We start from the raw sequence: 19524 nt of genomic DNA, 5'->3' as shown, positions 1-19524 counted from the left end.
TTATTCTAATGGGAGACTAAACTAACATCTCTAGTAGTTACTTACGTACAGAGATGGCTGCTCCGCTGCCCTCCTTCTTCTTCGCCTCGCTGCCGCTTCACGCTGCTCTTTTCGCCTCTGCCGCCGCCTCCCAGGTTAGTGTTTAAAGCGCTAGGAAGGCGGGGCTTGTGCCTTAGGAGAGTGTGGGTGGGTACAGGGCAGGGAGATGTGACGTCTCCCCTCCCAGTACCCGCCCACACTCTCCTAACCCGCCCACACTCTCCTAACCTGGCAGGGAGGGGGCAGCGAAGGGAGAAGAGCAGCGTGGAGCAGCAGCAAGGCGAAGAAGAACAACGGAGCAGCCATCTCTGCAGGTAAGTGGACACCAGGGGGGACTAAGTAGCCAGAGGATTAAAAAAAAATTGTTAGATTCCATGCTATATAGTGAATAGGATTGCTTTTAAAATCCAATCTCCAATTAATAAAAAAAATCCCATTGACTTGCATTGAAATCGGAATTGGGATCGAGATCGGGTTCGAATGAAAAATTATCAGAAATCGGATTTTAAAATGGATCCTGAAAAGTCAAGATCGGCTCAACCCTAGTACTGACGGATCTGGCAACTGAAACAGCCAGTGATCGGTGATCGCCAGGAAAGCTGAGACTAGCTGCTTAATTCTCCTACAGCGGCCACTGCAGGAGAAATGTGGTATTACATGGTACTTATTAAACTGAATAGGTGACCATGTAATAAAGTCTTATATAGTAGGTGGCACCCCTTGTGGTAGCTCTCTGAAGATTTGAAGGTTCGAAGACTCTCCTCTACAATCCTGAAATGTAGAAGGACCTCCATTTACGCTAAGTTATATCGCCATATTTAGGGTAGTCGCTTGCATTTGGATTCTCTATTATTTTCCCAGATAAGGTTATCCAAGGGGACGGTGAAATCAAATAAGTGAGCACAAGGATCTACAATTACCAATGCAAAGCGCAGTTATTAATGATGCTTAGGACAGAACCTCGGCTATATATAGCCCCCTCCTTGTCACTGGAAGACAAAGCGGCTACAAAGAGCTTACCATCTAATTAGGCAGGAGGAAAAAGTAATAAGACGCCAAGCCATCTCGCCAATTACGTGTAACTAATGTGACGTGATAGATAACATTTACCAGTCAATCTCTAGGCTTTCTATACTGAAATAAAGAACTAGTTCTCCTAGTAATACATTTATTTTTTTACCATTTTTTTCTACTATTTTCAAAAACATGTAGTTTTTAGATCATAAAAACAATAAAAATCTAAATGAGTGCAGCTTACACTCCCACCACTAAGAGGCAGTAGAAGAATCAAGTAACTGTAAGTGTCTGAGTGACGCTCTTTCACACTTTCTGGGAGGGAGAGGGACAGGGTCGGGGGTTGGGGGGGCTGGGGATGCTGGAGTCACGGGTTGGCAGGGGGGGGGGGGGGGAGCCCGGGGTCACGGGTTAGGGGGGTGGAAGGGGCCGGGAGGGGGAATGGGGGGAGGAAGGAGTGGGGGAACGGGGTGGGGGGAGGAAGGGGGGCACCAATGGGGGGGAGGAGGGGAAAGGGGCAGGGGGCAAAATGGTGTGGGAGGGGCCCGCTACGGCCACATGGCAGGGGGGGCTGGGGTCGCACTGCAGGTGGGTCGCACAGGGGGTGAGGGGGCCACAGACGAAGTCACGGGTAATTCTAGTAATCTATAAGTAGAAAGATACCTAATAGGTCTGCATAGGAGCTGCGTACCCAAAAAGATTAGAACCAGTGGCCCAGAGTATACAAAAAAAATTCAACTTTGAAACTCACAAACCCACAAAACAGTGCAGCCATTAACAATGATCATTAATCAATCATATTGTCATGATATCATAGAAATCGGTGGTGACCATCTTGGCCACATCCTGGCCACATCATGCGTATGTCTGGCCTTACCCTATAAAGAAGCACTCTAGACAAAAAGTTTCATCAGCTGGCACATCAATAAAGTAGATGGCGTAAAAACCATTGACAACTTATCTGCTGTGTTCTGATCCAGGTTTATACAACGTGAGCCCAACACCGATGGCTTTGCAGTTCAGCAGGGTGAAGCAGGTGGACATTGGGGGAAAGGGGTTGGGGTTCGGAGATGGGTCCAAGCTAAATACCATGGACCATGAACATAATTATGCCCCAATCAGGACTAGAGATGGGTGAACTGATTCGTAACTGGATACGCCCTATTATACTCTAGGAGTCGCTTCCGGTTGTACCTGAAATTGTCTCATCCCAAACAAATGTTTGGGCCAAATCTTGAGAAGTTCTCCCATGGCATGAGGCCCATGAGGCACAAAGGTTAGATTGAGCAGTAACTTCTGACCTATATAGCGCCATCTTTGTACAACTAAATGGTAGAAAGTACTGCAGAGCATCAAAATAGTCACTAGTAGTATCTCATCATAGTTCACATGTGTCTATGTACTTTATGCTTGGTGGTAACATCCTGGTGAAGAACATTTGTCAGAATTTTTGTATTGTAACACTGGAATGCCATAAAGTTGTCGTAGAACCTTTAAGCTGATCAATAGTTCCTAAAGAACTCTCCATACATGTCCATGATGACTTTGGGTGAGTATACATGAGTTCCTAATGAGAAAGGGGAGTAAGCCATTGCCAGGAAACACTGGTGGAAGATTTCTTCCCTTGGAAATAAAGAATTGGGCATGCCGAAAGGTAACTTTTGACCTGGACACAGGCCAAATTTCTGCTCATACATATTAGATGGTCTACTGGTCCCACCAAAATCATTGGGTTCATCTGGCTTGAGTCTAATTAGAGTAACCATCTTTAGACTCAACCAACTCATACCATAGTGGCTGACCATGTGGCTACCGAGGTTCCACTGGAGAGAGGTGATCTAGTCCTGCTTGGTCCCATCTGGTGGTAAAAACTCATGAGGACTCATATGGATGGAAGAAATGGCTAAAGGGTCATGGAAATGAGATGGAAAAACACCAGAACCTTCTGTCCTGGGTGGAACAATCAATACCAAATCTTAGCAAAGAGGTCTCCTTTCACCTGTCCAAACACCTGACCATGATCCTAAGACAATCCTGAACACAAAGATTGACAATAGACGAAGTTCCGAAGAAGAACCTCAGATCCAGAAACCCAATGGAAGGAACAGTAACCTACCTGCCAAGAAGAAGGAACTCCCCTATGATCCCCTGACGCCTCATAGCCATTAATAGTCCTCTGACGGTCATCCCTTCACAAAAGCAGACCACGACTCGAGCCTTGGGAAGATGACTCCGCAGTTTCTTTAATAATTTATCAAAGTTCTGTTCTCCAGCGTTACTGTAAATCTTATACGAGTGAGCGATGCAGACCCCATCCTTGGCGGACATGTCCTTAAAAGCTTCCATGCCCCTCTCTCCATAGTTACCTGGAAAACAAAACAAAGGGATTAGGATTTGTATAGTTTACGATTAGCTTCACAATATCAGGTGAGTATTCAAAACGGTATCGAACGGTTCCATTCCTGTACAGGTTTACAAAAACAGCAGAAGGGGAGGAGTGTGAAGAACCCGAGGGGGGGGGGGGGGGGCAGTGACCAGTCTAGTCATACGATATGGACAGGACAGGGATATTCCCAGCAACGTTAGTATAAGGAACAAGAAAACTGCCACTCCGATTCTCACCGATGTCACCGTCTCTGCTCTACTCTGGGTACAGGTGCTTGGAGTAGAGTAGAGTCGGTCATGTGACCAAGAGCCAGAGCCTTGGCAGGGCAGGCAGAGGAACAAAAATTCTGACCTTCCCGGGTTGCCCTCCGCACTGGGGACTGGGATATATATTAGTAGTAGTAGTAAAGCTTAGCCAGGTATTATTCCCTTTACCCTTCCAAAGGTGGCGCTAGAGCACGTCCTCTTTTCCACCAACGACGTCTTATTTGCATATTCCTTACCTAGAATTCTAGAATAATAAGTCCCTGTATCAACTTTCCCTAATGATACATTGCACCCCTTCTGACTAGGGTTGAGCGATCGGGATCGTGAAAGATCGGATCTCGATTGGCGATCGAGCAAATTTCACGATCGGGATCGGCTGGAAAATGGTCGAAAATTAGATTTTAAAGTTGATTCTGAAATCTCAAGATCGGCTCAACCCCACACTGTAAACATAAAGTAACTAGGGTTGAGCGATCGGGATCGGACAAGATCGGATCCCGATCGGCGATCGAGCAAATTTCGGGATCGGGATCAGCTGGAAAATGATCGAAAATCTTAAATCTTAAGATTGGCTCAACCCTACTTCTGACTCTGAATATATAGTCCTAGATGCAATACTAGACACAGCCTTTAGACTGGTGTGGCACTGTTTCTGTAGAAACAAGAACTTCTGGCTCTAGGTTCACCCTTGGGGCGTACTTGGGGTCCCTGAAAAATGGAAACCCAATCCGCTTAAAAAGTGGACTCCATTGACCATAATGGGGGCCATGGGGTTACCACCGGGTTTCCACCCCCATTTTTCAAGTAGAATGGTGGAAGTGGTGTGAATCCAGCCTGTATACCACCAATGGATTCCTATTGTATATAGAGCGTAACCCCGCACTGAAAGTATAATAGACAGCTAAACAGAACTTCTCAGAAACGCCGAAACGTATCCAGACACAATAAACAAAACCACAGCCGTAAAACTGCAACATCCAGCAGTCTGCACATACCCCATAGGAAGACAATCAAGTTACACACTTCTTCTAAATGACACTCGCCTGGAGCCAAAACAAAACAGGACTCAAACAGTTTTATATATTGGAGTGTGCCGAGATAAATTACTGTTTAGTGATACCAACCTGTCTGGCCCCTGGAGATGTCGCCTTCCGACTCGGAGCCGAGCTGTGATAATATCCCAAAACTTGTAATTCAGCTTTTTATGCCGTGTTGGAGTAACATTAATCTATATTACTCTCCCGAAGATACTGCGGCGTCTTCATGGATGGCGGTTTGATGTAAGACGTACGATTAAAAACCGGATATTTAGACGATTAACTTAAAGGGGTTGGCCACCCGATTCGGTTTATATTTGGAATTTAGGTATAGAAAAATTTGTTTCATTGTGTACAAATGTTACGTGATGGTAGGTTCATGCTAGCATTCCCATCTCTGTTGTTGGGGTCCACATGGATATATACAGGGTATATACTGTATGTTTGTGGGTCACGGGGAGTATGTGTGTCAAAATAAGTATATTTCGGTTTTTCTGAGTGTGTCAACATCTACCAAATGTGGCAATCTTTATGGTGTACAAATAGGTGCACAGAGCCCTGGTCTTGAGTAAAGATGTCTTACTCCCTGCTGTATACCACTCTTATGTACAGCCATGTGCCATTGTAAACTTACTCCTGTATACTGTATACTGTATACTATATTTTCCCCATCATATACATTTAGTAGAATAGCAAAAAGTGGGTGACGGGAATAAGGGGGATACACAAAATGGAAATAATTTCATCGCCACCAACTCCAACTCCAACTCTGTATCCATTCAGCTCCACTGATTCTGGAACAGTTGGAATTTTTTCACTAGCCCCCACCAATCCTGAGTAGGGTTGAGCCGATCTTGACGTTTCAGGATCGATTTTGAAATCCGATTTCCGATCATTTTTCATTCGAACCCGATCTCGATCCCAATTCCGATCCCAATGCAAGTCAATGGGATTTTTTTACTAATAGGAGATCGGATTTTAAAACCAATCCTATTCACTATACAGCATGGAATCTAACAATTGAACGCTTTAATTGTTAGAATCCACGCTGTGTAGTGTTTTTTTTTTAATCACTAAGTAGCCAGAGGAATTTTTTTTAATCCTCTGGCTACTTAGTCCCCCCTGGTGTCCACTTACCTGCAGAGATGGCTGGTCCAGTGCCCGGAGTTCTCGTTCTTCTGCTGCCCCCTGCCTCCCAGGTTAGGAGAGTGTGGGCAGGTACTGGGCGGGGAGACGTCTTGTCTCCCCGCCCTGTACCCGCCCACACTCTCCTAAGCCACAAGCCCCGCCTTCTTCCTAGCTCTTTAAACACTAACCTGGGAGGCGGGGGCAGTGAGGCAAAGAAGAACGAGAACACCGGACACCGGACCAGCCATCTCTGCAGGTAAGTAGCTAATAGAGATGTTAGCTAGTCTCCCATTAGAATGAATGGACGCAGCCGGCGCGCAAGGGGTTAAGGCTGTGTGCTGGCTGCTTCCATTCATTCCTATGGAGCCGCAGCGGAGCCTTCACACTGAGTATACACTCTGCTCAGAATGAGTGGAGCGTATACTCAGTGTGAAGGCTAACATTTTTTTTTTTTTTTTTTAAATGTAGATTGTGAGCCCCACACAGAGCTCACAATATACATTTTTCCCTATCAGTATGTTTTTTTTTGGAATATGGGTTGGAAATCCATGCAAACACGGGGAGAACATCCAAACTCCTTGCAGATGGTTTTATGCCCTTGGCGGGATTTGAACACCAGGACTCCAGTGCTGCAAGGCTGCAGTGCTAACCACTGAGCCACCGTGTGGCCCCAAGGCTAACATTTTTAGCTTTTCCCACAATGCTTGGCCAGTAGCAAAGCATTGTGGGAAATAATCACCGATCTCGATCCCACGTAAAAACACGATCGCTCAACCCTCATCCTGAGTAATTAGTGCTTTTAGTTTTAGCACTTGATATGCTAATTAGGCTCTCTAGTGTCAGGTGGGTGGTCCCTGTCACTCTGATCCAATCTAGGACCGCCCACCTGACAGTAGAGAGTCTAATTAGCACATTGGGTGTTGAAACTAAGTGCACTGATTGCTCAGGGATGGTGGGGGCTAGAGAAAAAATTCCAACTGTGCTGGAATCAGTGGAGTAGCAGCTATTACAAGAGGTAGAGTATTGGAGTAGGTGATCATTGGTACACAATCAAATATCGCCCTATATATCCCTATTACGGTTGAGCCGATCTTAAGATTTCGGCATCGACTTTAAAATCCGATTTCCGATCTTTTTCCAGCCGATCGGGATCGTGAAATTTGCTTGATCGCCGATCGGGATCCGATCTTTCCCGATCCCAATCGCCCAACCCTAATCCCTATACAACGAATAAAGCTTTGGTTTGCCGATTTATAGGACGAAACAAAGATCTATAGAAAAGTTCAATCTAATAACGTAGGGGGAGGAGGTGTGAGGCGCATAGTACCTCATTCTGCAATGATGGAGACAGTCAGCATGGCATATTCTACAGACCTCATTGCCTCCGCTGCTCATATCTAGTACTGGGGTCTACATAAACCTTATACTCACAGCCATGAGAATGGAACAAATATCGGACGTGTTTATACCGTAGACCGCAAACCAATGCATATACGGTATATGGCGGAGATAAAGCGCATCACTTGTGGTTGGGGAGCCGTCTATCACATTTTGTACTCGTTTCCTTTGATAACACTTCTTGGAAAGTGATGTATTAACAGGAAACTACATTATAGCATCTCGGCCTGTTTTCAAGACACTTTACAAGGAGTGTTATCACAAGGGAGATAATGGGAGTTATTCATCAAGTCGGAGCCGGTCCTCAGCGGAGGATTGTCAGGCCACATATATCACGACGCCCTACTCATGTGTTATGTTTCAATTATATCCCTGCCCCGCTCCATTGTCACAGACGCTCCTCATCGGAATTAGGGAAGGTGTGAAGGAATCCCTCCGGTCCGTATGTTCTTTATACAGTCCTATGAAAAAGTTTGGGCACCCCTTTTAATCTTAATCATTTTTAGTTCTAAATATTTTGGTGTTTATAACAGCCATTTCAGTTTGATATATCTAATAACTGATGGACACAGTAATATTTCAGGATTGAAATGAGGTTTATTGTACTAACAGAAAATGTGCAATATGCATTAAACCAAAATTTGACCAGTGCAAAAGTATGGGCACCTCAACAGAAAAGTGACATTAATATTTAGTAGATCCTCCTTTTGCAAAGATAACAGCCTCTAGTCGCTTCCTGTAGCTTTTAATCAGTTCCTGGATCCTGGATGAAGGGATTTTGGACCATTCCTCTTTACAAAACAATTCAAGTTCAGTTAAGTTAGATGGTCGCCGAGCATGGACAGCCCGCTTCCAATCATCCCACAGATGTTCAATGATATTCAGGTCTGGGGACTGGGATGGCCATTCCAGAACATTGTAATTGTTCCTCTGCATGAATGCCTGAGGATTTGGAGCGGTGTTTTGGATCATTGTCTTGCTGAAATATCCATCCCCGGCGTAACTTCAACTTCGTCACTGATTCTTGAACATTATTCTCAAGAATCTGCTGATACTGAGTGGAATCCATGCGACCCTCAACTTTAACAAGATTCCCGATGCCGGCATTGGCCACACAGCCCCAAAGCATGATGGAACCTCCACCAAATTTTACAGTGGGTAGCAAGTGTTTTTCTTGGAATGCTCTTTTTTTTCGACGCCATGCATAACGCCTTTTTGTATGACCAAATAACTCAATCTTTGTTTCATCAGTCCACAGGACCTTCTTCCAAAATGAAGCTGGCTTGTCCAAATGTGCTTTTTCATACCTCAGGCGACCCTGTTTGTTGCATGCTTGCAGAAACGGCTTCTTTCTCATCACTCTCCCATACAGCTTCTCCTTGTGCAAAGTGCGCTGTATTGTTGACCGATGCACAGTGACACCATCTGCAGCAAGATGATGCTGCAGCTCTTTGGAGGTGGTCTGTGGATTGTCCTTGACTCTTCTCACCATTCTTCTTCTCTGCCTTTCTGATATTTTTCTTGGCCTGCCACTTCTGGGCTTAACAAGAACTGTCCCTGTGGTCTTCCATTTCCTTACTATGTTCCTCACAGTGGAAACTGACAGGTTAAATCTCTGAGACAACTTTTTGTATCCTTCCCCTGAACAACTATGTTGAACAATCTTTGTTTTCAGATCATTTGAGAGCGGGCTGTCCATGCTCGGCGACCATCAAACTTAACTGAACTTGAATTGTTTTGTAAAGAGGAATGGTCCAAAATCCCTTCATCCAGGACCCCGGAACTGATTAAAAGCTACAGGAAGCGACTAGAGGCTGTTATCTTTGCAAAAGGAGGATCTACTAAATATTAATGTCACTTTTCTGTTGAGGTGCCCATACTTTTGCACCGGTCAAATTTTGGTTTAATGCATATTGCACATTCTCTGTTAGTACAATAAACCTCATTTCAATCCTGAAATATTACTGTGTCCATCAGTTATTAGATATATCAAACTGAAATGGCTGCTGCAAACACCAAAATATTTAGAACTAAAAATGATTAAGATTAATAGGGGTGCCCAAACTTTTTCATACGACTGTATATACTCTCTATATTTCCAAGACGCCGCCATTGTGTAGCTTAGTGCAGGTGTCTGGTGAGATCTAATAATGTACAAATACATGAAGGGACAGCACAAAGAACTTTCTAATGATCTATTTAATCTTAGACAAATGTAAGTGACAAGGAGCGGACAAGGTGCAGGGCGGCAGCTGAGGGTACGTTTCAGGAACGTGATGGGAACCAGCAAAATCTTGGACCAACCTGATATAAACTCAGACCAAAGGACAACGCTCACCGAAACAATTTCAGGAATTCTTCTTTATTGATAATAAAACATAGTACAATGCGTTTCGGACACAACATGGTCTTTTATCAAGTGCACAATCACTGACCTGGATGGCTCTAAAAACCTCTTTTTTTTAGCCATCCAGGCCATTGATTGTGCAATTGATAAAGAACCACTTCATGTCCGAAACGCGTTGCGCCATGTTTTATTATCAATAAAGAAGAAAAAAGCAGAATTCCTGAAATCGTTTGGGTGAGCACTACTGTCCTTTGGCCTGAGTTTATATCAGGTTGAAACAAGATTTTGCTGAGCCTCTACACCTAGACCGGTGACAGTGATAACGGGACATCCTCTACAACTAGGCTGGTGACAATGACAAGGGGAAGTCCTCTACAGGTAACAGTGACGAGGGGATGTCCTCTACACCTAGACCGGTGACAGTGATAACGGGACATCCTCTACAACTAGGCTGGTGACAATGACAAGGGGAAGTCCTCTACAGGTAACAGTGACGAGGGGATGTCCTCTACCCTCTACACCTAGATCGGTGACAGTGACAAGGGGACATCCTCTACACCTAGGCCGGTAACAATGACAAGGGGACGTCCTCTACAGGTGACAGTGACGAGGGGACGTCCTCTACACCTAGACTGGTGACAGTGACAAGGGGACGTCCTCTACACCTGGACCGGTAACAATGACAAGGGGACATCTCTACACCTAGACCGGTAACAATGACAAGGGGACGTCCTCTACACCTAGGCTGGTGAAAGTGACAAGGGGATGTTCTCTACACCTAGACCGGTGACAGTGACAAGGGGACGTCCTCTACATCTAGACCGATGACGAGGGGACGTCCTCTACACCTAGACCGGTGATAGTGACAAGGGGACATCCTCTATATCTAGACAGGTGACAGTGATAAGGGGAAATCCTCTACACCTAGACCAGTAACAATGACAAGGGGACGTCCTCTACACCTAGGCTGGTGACAGTGACAAGGGGACGTTCTCTACACCTAAGCTGGTGACAGTAATGAGGGGATGTCCTCTACATCTAGACCGATGACGAGGGGACGTCCTCCACACCTAGGCCAGTGACAGTGATAAGGGGACATCCTCTACACCTAGACCGATGACAGTGACAAGGGGACATCCTCTACACCTAGGTCAGTGACTGTCACAAGAGGATGTCCTCTAAACCTAGTCCTGTGACAGTGACAGGGAGACATCCTCTACACCTAGACTGATGACAGTGACAAGGGGACGTCCTCTACACCTAGACAGGTGACAGTGACAAGGAGATGTCCTCTACATCTAGACCGATGACGAGGGGACGTTCTCCACACTTAGGCCAGTGACATTGACAAGGGGACATCCTCTACACCTAGACCGATGACAGTGACAAGGGGACATCCTCTACACCTAGGTCAGTGACTGTCACAAGAGGATGTCCTCTAAACCTAGTCCTGTGACAGTGACAGGGAGACATCCTCTACACCTAGACTGATGACAGTGACAAGGGGACGTCCTCTACACCTAGACAGGTGACAGTGACAAGGAGATGTCCTCTACATCTAGACCGATGACGAGGGGACGTTCTCCACACTTAGGCCAGTGACATTGACAAGGGGACATCCTCTACACCTAGACCGATGACAGTGACAAGGGGACATCCTCTACACCTAGGTCAGTGACTGTCACAAGAGGATGTCCTCTAAACCTAGTCCGGTGACAGTAACAGGGAGATATCCTCTACACCTAGGCTGGGGACTGTGACAAGGGAACATCCTCTACAGTGATGGCGGACACATTGTGCAAGATCAAGGAGGGCCTCGATAACTTTCTTGATTGGAAAGATATTACAGGCTATGGGTCTTAGATCTTGGTAAAGACAAGCTGATCCGGGGTTTTATACTGATCGTCAGGTTTGGAGTTTGGGAGTAACTTTTTCCGCCAACATATAGCATTTGGCATCAGCCTAATGGGGATTTTTGCCTTCCTCTACTGTTCCTCTACTTTTCCTGTTCTTCTACTCTTCCTCTACTTTTGCCTTCCTCTACTTCCTCTACTGCCTTCCTCTACCGCCAACATATAGCATTTGGCATCAGCCTAATGGGGATTTTTCCCTTCCTCTACTGTAGGGTTATAGGTTGGACTTGATGGACCTTCATCCAACCTCATCTACTATGTAACAATGCTCCACCCCCTTTGGCCCTGTACTATCCCAAAAACGCTGTATATGTTTTGTCTGGACTGTTCCTTTAATTATGAAGCCTATAATCATTGCAAGACACTTTTAACGGCCATTAAAATGATGTTGCCAGAATTAGGTCACCTTTGGAGATAATCAATATTTCACACCACAAGTGACTTTAAGCTGCCCAAACACGTAGCATCGATTTTGCTTCTGAACAAACTGCAGGACTGTGTTCCAGGAAAGTCACAGCAAACCATAAATCAAGCCTATAAATCACATCTGTGACCGCACTCGTTAGACTTTAGCAAGAAAACGAAAAGTTTTGCATAAAGTAAAAGTACATAAAGTAGAAATCCAGCAGGACGTGAGCAAAGTAGGAAAACTAGGACATAGGTAACCTGGAGACATCTTAAAGTTGGGTCTCAAAGGCAAAGTCGAATCCATCGGCAACTGATCAAGACAACAGGTGGTCACCACTAAGTTGGTAAGAAAGTAACTCTAATTGCCTACAAATTTATATATGGTTATGTTCAAACTTCTTCAAGTACGAGAGCTGTATCTGCTCATGTGCCCAAGAGGACAACTGGGGAGGAAGACATGTGGGTGAATGGAACCAAAGCCACCATAAGAGCTATGGACCCAATGACCATTGGTATCCATGGGCAGTAGGAGTGTGCAATTGGGGTACTGCAGTGAGAAATGAGGGAGGTTAGGGTCCTTCATGCTAGTACACGCCAGTTTAGGTGACATTTTGATGGTTGGTCAAAAAATGGCCAACCCATCTATGCTTCTGTTGCAAGTTGGGAGCTCTTCTGATTTTTTCAGACATTTGAAGGTGGGAACATAAAAGGTAAAGGTATGGGGACAGGCCAGGTAGCATGCAATACACAAACTTATAATCTAAGGACAACAAACTACAGTCCTATGAGATATTAGGCTTGGTGTACATTTCCTAGGTTGGAATGAAGCTTGGGTGGACTAGGTGAAATGGATGGCAAACATGTTTGGCTTGGGGCTAATGTAGGGTGCAGAGTCTATGAGATTGTGAGATTTCACTTTAAACTATGACAGGGGTGTAAAATCTCCTACAGGGAATCCTCATGTCACTTGTCCAGAAGTAGGCTCTGTTATAAACAGCTGCAACGTAGACTGTAGTCACAATGTAGTCTGTGGTGACCTCCATGCGGGGGAACAAATCCCACCCCATGTATGGGACCCTGATGGGACTTGGCAGCACTGAAAGCGACCGTCTGCTTCACCCCAAGTGTGAGAAGGAGCGCTATCGCAGGTCCTTGCTTCCAACCGCGACCAGGCTGTATAATCTACATCAGACCAAACGAAGAGCTCTCCGCACAGAGAACTAATGATTATGAGGATGAACATGAGGTCTTCCTCTTTCTCTTCTGTTTTTTCCTTAGCTGCCATGGACTCCTAGTATATCTTCTCTTCTCAGCTTATCTGTGTCTACGTCTGTAACATATTACTCTGTATTATCCTGTATCTGTATTACTATGCTGCTGTAACACGCTGAAATTTCCCCAAGGTGGGACTATTAAAGGATTATCTTATCTTATCTTATCTTATAATATCAAAGCGGTGGACAGGAATAGTAGCCAAACAGTGCACAGGTTGAGGCAGGCAGAGTTTAGTACCAAGACGGTATTCAGGCATTGTAGATAGGAAGTGCATAGATGTAGGCAGGTAGAGTTCGGTCATGAGCAAGGTCAGGACAGGACAGGAAGAGGTCAGGACTGCAGGCAGAGAAGAAGATGTGGTCAAGAAGACAAGTCAAGTCCAGACTGAACAAAACATACAGTGGGGCAAAAAAGTATTTAGTCAGTCACCAATAGTGCAAGTTCCACCACTTAAAAAGATGAGAGGCGTCTGTAATTTACATCATAGGTAGACCTCAACTATGAGAGACAAAATGAGAAAACAAATCTAGAAAATCACATTGTCTGATTTTGTAAGAATTTATTTGCAAATTATGGTGGAAAATAAGTATTTGGTCACCTACAAACAATCAAGATTTCTGGCTCTCACAGACCTGTAACTTCTTCTTTAAGAGTCTCCTCTTTCCTCCACTCATTACCTGTAGTAATGGCACCTGTTTAAGCTTGTTATCAGTATAAAAAGACACCTGTGCACACCCTCAAACAGTCAGACTCCAAACTCCACTATGGTGAAGACCAAAGAGCTGTCAAAGGACACCAGAAACAAAATTGTAGCCCTGCACCAGGCTGGGAAGACTGAATCTGCAATAGGCAAGCAGCTTGGATTGAAGAAATCAACTGTGGGAGCAATAATTAGAAAATGGAAGACATACAAGACCACTGATAATCTCCCTCGCTCTGGGGCTCCACGCAAAATCTCACCCCGTGGGGTCAAAATGATCACAAGAACGGTGAGCAAAAATCCCAGAACCACGCGGGGGGACCTAGTGAATGAACTGCAGAGAGCTGGGACCAATGTAACAAAGCCTACCATCAGTAACACACTACGCCGCCAGGGACTCAGATCCTGCAGTGCCAGACGTGTCCCACTGCTTAAGCCAGTACATGTCCGGGCCCGTCTGAAGTTTGCTAGAGAGCATTTGGATGATCCAGAAGAGTATTGGAAGAATGTCCTATGGTCTGATGAAACCAAACTGGAACTGTTTGGTAGAAACACCACTTTACGTGTTTGGAGGAAAAAGAATACTGAGTTGCATCCATCAAACACCATACCTACTGTAAAGCATGGGGGTGGAAACATCATGCTTTGGGGCTGTTTCTCTGCAAAGGGGCCAGGACGACTGATCCGGGTACATGAAAGAATGAATGGGGCCATGTATCGTGAGATTTTGAGTGCAAACCTCCTTCCATCAGCAAGGGCATTGAAGATGAAACGTGGCTGGGTCTTTCAACATGACAATGATCCAAAGCACACCGCCAGGGCAACGAAGGAGTGGCTTTGTAAGAAGCATTTCAAGGTCCTGGAGTGGCCTAGCCAGTCTCCAGATCTCAACCCTATAGAAAACCTTTGGAGGGAGTTGAAAGTCCGTGTTGCCAAGCGACAGCCCCCAAAACATCACTGCTCTAGAGGAGATCTGCATGGAGGAATGGGCCAACATACCAACAACAGTGTGTGCCAACCTTGTGAAGACTTACAGAAAACGTTTCACCTCTGTCATTGCCAACAAAGGATATATTACAAAGTATTGAGATGAAATTTTGTTACTGACCAAATACTTATTTTCCACCATAATTTGCAAATAAATTCTTACAAAATCAGACAATGTGATTTTCTGGATTTGTTTTCTCATTTTGTCTCTCATAGTTGAGGTCTACCTATGATGTAAATTACAGACATTACATTACATTACATTAAATTACATCTTTTTAAGTGGTGGAACTTGCACTATTGGTGACTGACTAAATACTTTTTTGCCCCACTGTAACTGTACAGGTTTAGGGACTGAATGGATCTTATTGCTCAGGCCCAGAGCACTGTGGGAACGAGGCAAGGATCTGGACCCTGACCCATAAATCGAGTGGAATCAGGAAGGAAGAGAGATGGTTTGGAGCAGGATGCTGAACACCTACAGTCCTATGAAAAAGTTTGGGCACCCCTTTTAATCTTAATCATTTTTAGTTCTAAATATTTTGGTGTTTGCAACAGCCATTTCAGTTTGATATATCTAATAACTGATGGACACAGTAATATTTCAGGATTGAAATGAGGTTTATTGTACTAACAGAAAATGTGCAATATGCATTAAACCAAAATTTGACCGGTGCAAAAGTATGGGCACCTCAACAGAAAAGTGACATTAATATTTAGTAGATCCTCCTTTTGCAAAGATAACAGCCTCTATTCGCTTCCTGTAGCTTTTAATCAGTTCCTGGATCCTGGATGAAGGGATTTTGGACCATTCCTCTTTACAAAACAATTCGCGTTCAGTTCAGTTTGATGGTGGCCGAGCATGGACAGCCCGCTTCCAATCATCCCACAGATGTTCAATGATATTCAGGTCTGGGGACTGGGATGGCCATTCCAGAACATTGTAATTGTTCCTCTGCATGAATGCCTGAGTCGATTTGGAGCGGTGTTTTGGATCATTGTCTTGCTGAAATATCCATCCCCGGCGTAACTTCAACTTTGTCACTGATTCTTGAACATTATTCTCAAGAATCTGCTGATACTGAGTGGAATCCATGCGACCCTCAACTTTAACAAGATTCCTGATGCCGGCATTGGACACAGAGCCCCAAAGCATGATGGAACCTCCACCAAATTTTACAGTGGGTAGCAAGTATTTTTCTTGGAATGCTGTTTTTTTTCGACGCCATGCATAACGCCTTTTTGTATGACCAAATAACTCAATCTTTGTTTCATCAGTCCACAGGACCTTCTTCCAAAATGAAGCTGGCTTGTCCAAATGTGCTTTTGCATACCTCAGGCAACTCTATTTGTGGCGTACGTGCAGAAACGGCTTCTTTCTCATCACTCTCCCATACAGCTTCTCCTTGTGCAAAGTGCGCTGTATTGTTGACCGATGCACAGTGACACCATCTGCAGCAAGATGATGCTGCAGCTCTTTGGAGGTGGTCTGTGGATTGTCCTTGACTCTTCTCACCATTCTTCTTCTCTGCCTTTCTGATATTTTTCTTGGCCTGCCACTTCTGGGCTTAACAAGAACTGTCCCTGTGGTCTTCCATTTCCTTACTATGTTCCTCACAGTGGAAACTGACAGGTTAAATCTCTGAGACAACTTTTTGTATCCTTCCCCTGAACAACTATGTTGAACAATCTTTGTTTTCAGATCATTTGAGAGCGGGCTGTCCATGCTCAGCCACCATCAAACTTAACTGAACTTGAATTGTTTTGTAAAGAGGAATGGTCCAGAATACCTTCATCCAGGATCCAGGAACTGATTAAAAGCTACAGGAAGCGACTAGAGGCTGTTATCTTTGCAAAAGGAGGATCTACTAAATATTAATGTCACTTTTCTGTTGAGGTGCCCATACTTTTGCACCGGTCAAATTTTGGTTTAATGCATATTGCACATTTTCTGTTAGTACAATAAACCTCATTTCAATCCTGAAATATTACTGTGTCCATCAGTTATTAGATAGATCAAACTGAAATGGCTGTTGCAAACACCAAAATATTTAGAACTAAAAATGATTAAGATTAATAGGGGTGCCCAAACTTTTTCATAGGACTGTATGATGGAGAGCTGGTGAGTTATTACAGATGACCCCATGGAGAGGACGATTGGATCCAATTACTATTATGAAGTTTTACCAATCCTGAGGCTAAGGAGGGAATCCCCGTACCTTGTACAAAGAGTATTAGGTTTATACGGAGTGTTACTGACATTGTAGTCCTCATAGTCAAGTCCTAGCTAGTGTTTCTCTGAGGCTTCTGCCAGTAATTCGTTCTCACGGAGGATCCTTGGAATGACAATGTCCTCGAATAATATTTTACTCTCTCAACATAAGCAACATATTCAATTTCTTAGATGAATAGAAAACATATGTTCTCAGATATTCCCTTTTCTGGATGCTTCGCTTTAAACATCATATTTCATTCCAGTTCAGATGTGTTCTTAGTTTCTCTCCTACACAAAAGGCAATTATGTATTGTACGCCCACACGGCCAATTTAAGCAAGAAACGGCACTTTATGCGCTAATACTTAAAATAATAGCTCGGCTGGTAATCTTGTTTCATTACCTAACCTTCCCGATTTTCAAACAATACATCCGTAAAACTCAACCAAAACAATCCTATAGTTGTGGAGTCGGGGATGCCTTCGGGGCAGTACTGGTAATACTGGTATCGGGGTTCCAGTTATTGGTCTTAACACTGAACGTGCTGGAGGGAGATGTGCTACAAGTACTAAGAGACTCCAGTCTTAACTATTCTCGCACCATGGGAAGTCCATTGTGCCAAAACTGGAATATGCACCAGTCAAGGACCTTTGCAGATTTCAGGTACATCTCATATCGGTTGGTGGCACAAAATTTGCCTGTATGGTGACCCAAAATTCCTGACATCAGTCCTGTACATATAGAGAAGAGCGTATGATATGATGCAGTGTGGAGGATGCGTAACGAGAGTGGACTTGCCCGCTAGACCTGGCCACTGGTCTTCATGCTCTGCTCACCATGTCTATGTGTTGTGCGACTGCCACCACTCTCATGACCTCATGGGTTATTGAAGGCATCTTTCTTACTGGAAGGTATCTGAGTAATAAGGTTCCTAGCATTCTGTGAGGCTCTTTGCTGAATAGAGTTTGATCATTTTCTGACCTTTTTCTATATCATCATATCCGAACCTGATCCACCTGTCCTGCCTTCTGCTAGTTATACCAAGTATTCTGCCCAGCCTGACCTCGACTTGTCCACTAACCATGCCCTTGCTTGATTCTTTGGTGCCACCAATGTCTCAGTTATCTATGGGCTCATTAGGATTGAGAAAGATCAGATCCCGATTGGCGATCAAGCAAATTTCACAATCGTGATCAGGAATGATCGAAAATTGGATTTTGAAATCTCAAGATTGTCTCAACCCTACTGTCTATATAACATACAATTAGAGTTGAGCGATCGGGATCGGGAAAGATCAGATCCCGATCGGCGATCGAGCAAATTTCACAATCGGAAATGATTGGAAATTGGATTTCAAAATCAATCCTGAAATCTCAAGATCGCTCAACCCTAGTGCTCATACATAATAATTTGCCTCTCTGTAACCCCAGTAGAGTTCCATGCTGTTTCCACACCATCTATATTTCCTTTTAAAGTCTCTTTCAGCTCTGCGGGTTCCTCATTTCTCCCTGACATGTTAAAATCAATAATTAAGGAGAAGTCTAATGCACATGGTGGACATAGGAGAGATTAACATCAAGGAGTACAAGTAAATATTCTTAAGTGTTCCCATGGAAATTAAGGAGAACATAGTAATACTGTACCTTATACTCTTTGCAGATTCTGAGGGTCCCTCCCATCATACCCCCCGGATACATCTCATTCCTACGCCATTCATACACCCTAATATATTGCTAAAGTAATATCCCAAGGTTTCTGTATAATTGTGTAATACAGAATATACAATTCCTGGCTAAGTCCCCTATGCCCCTCCCCCTCCTTTCAATGTCCTACATATATTCCATTTTTTACCTTTCTGCTAATGTAACCGGTAGGGTTGAACGATCGGGATCGGAAAAGATCGGATTCGGATTCCGATCTTTTCTCGCAGGATTGAGGTTGGAGGTTATTTCCCATAATGCTTGGCTACTGGCCAATCATTGTGAGAAAAGCTAACAATGATTGGCCAGTAGCCAAGCATTGTGGGAAATAACCTCTGACCTCGATCCCACTGGAAAAGATCAGAATCCGATCTTTTCCGATCCCGATCGCTCAACCCTAGTAACAGGTCTTTGGTGTAATCCAGATCCTGACCCGTTACGTCAATATAAGGGCCTCACCGCCCCATTGTACTTACCATCTCCTCTGGATCTGGGCTCGCCGTGTCATCCAGGGAAGGCCGCCTACTCTCGTTCTGTGTGCTAGCTCCCCGCACATGTGCAATAGTGCCTGGAAAGCTGGGACACAATACTTACCTAGCTTCTTTTGCTTCTGATTTGGAGTCGAGCCATGACGTTACTTCTGGAAGTGACGTCAGGCCCGGCTCCTTGGAGCTTGGGAGGCCTGCAGTGTTCCAGGACATGTCAAGAAGAG

At 44.5% G+C, this 19524-nt stretch overlaps 1 protein-coding gene across 10 annotated transcripts in view; it reads right to left on the bottom strand.

Annotated features, from left to right (window-relative positions):
- GRM5 (glutamate metabotropic receptor 5) overlaps nucleotides 1-19524 on the bottom strand; it is a 282158-nt gene that overhangs the window by 206717 nt on the left and 55917 nt on the right. For all 10 annotated transcript variants that reach the window (XM_075266190.1, XM_075266188.1, XM_075266191.1 and 7 more), the window contains exon 3: nucleotides 3170-3419. In XM_075266190.1, coding sequence (XP_075122291.1) covers nucleotides 3170-3419 — 250 coding nt within the window. The remainder of the gene's footprint in view (nucleotides 1-3169; nucleotides 3420-19524) is intronic.

Source organism: Leptodactylus fuscus, chromosome 2 (assembly GCF_031893055.1).
Source record: "Leptodactylus fuscus isolate aLepFus1 chromosome 2, aLepFus1.hap2, whole genome shotgun sequence".
Lineage (NCBI taxonomy): Eukaryota > Metazoa > Chordata > Amphibia > Anura > Leptodactylidae > Leptodactylus > Leptodactylus fuscus.
Note: the sequence above shows the minus strand (reverse complement) of the source record. Positions and strands in the feature narration are given on the sequence as shown.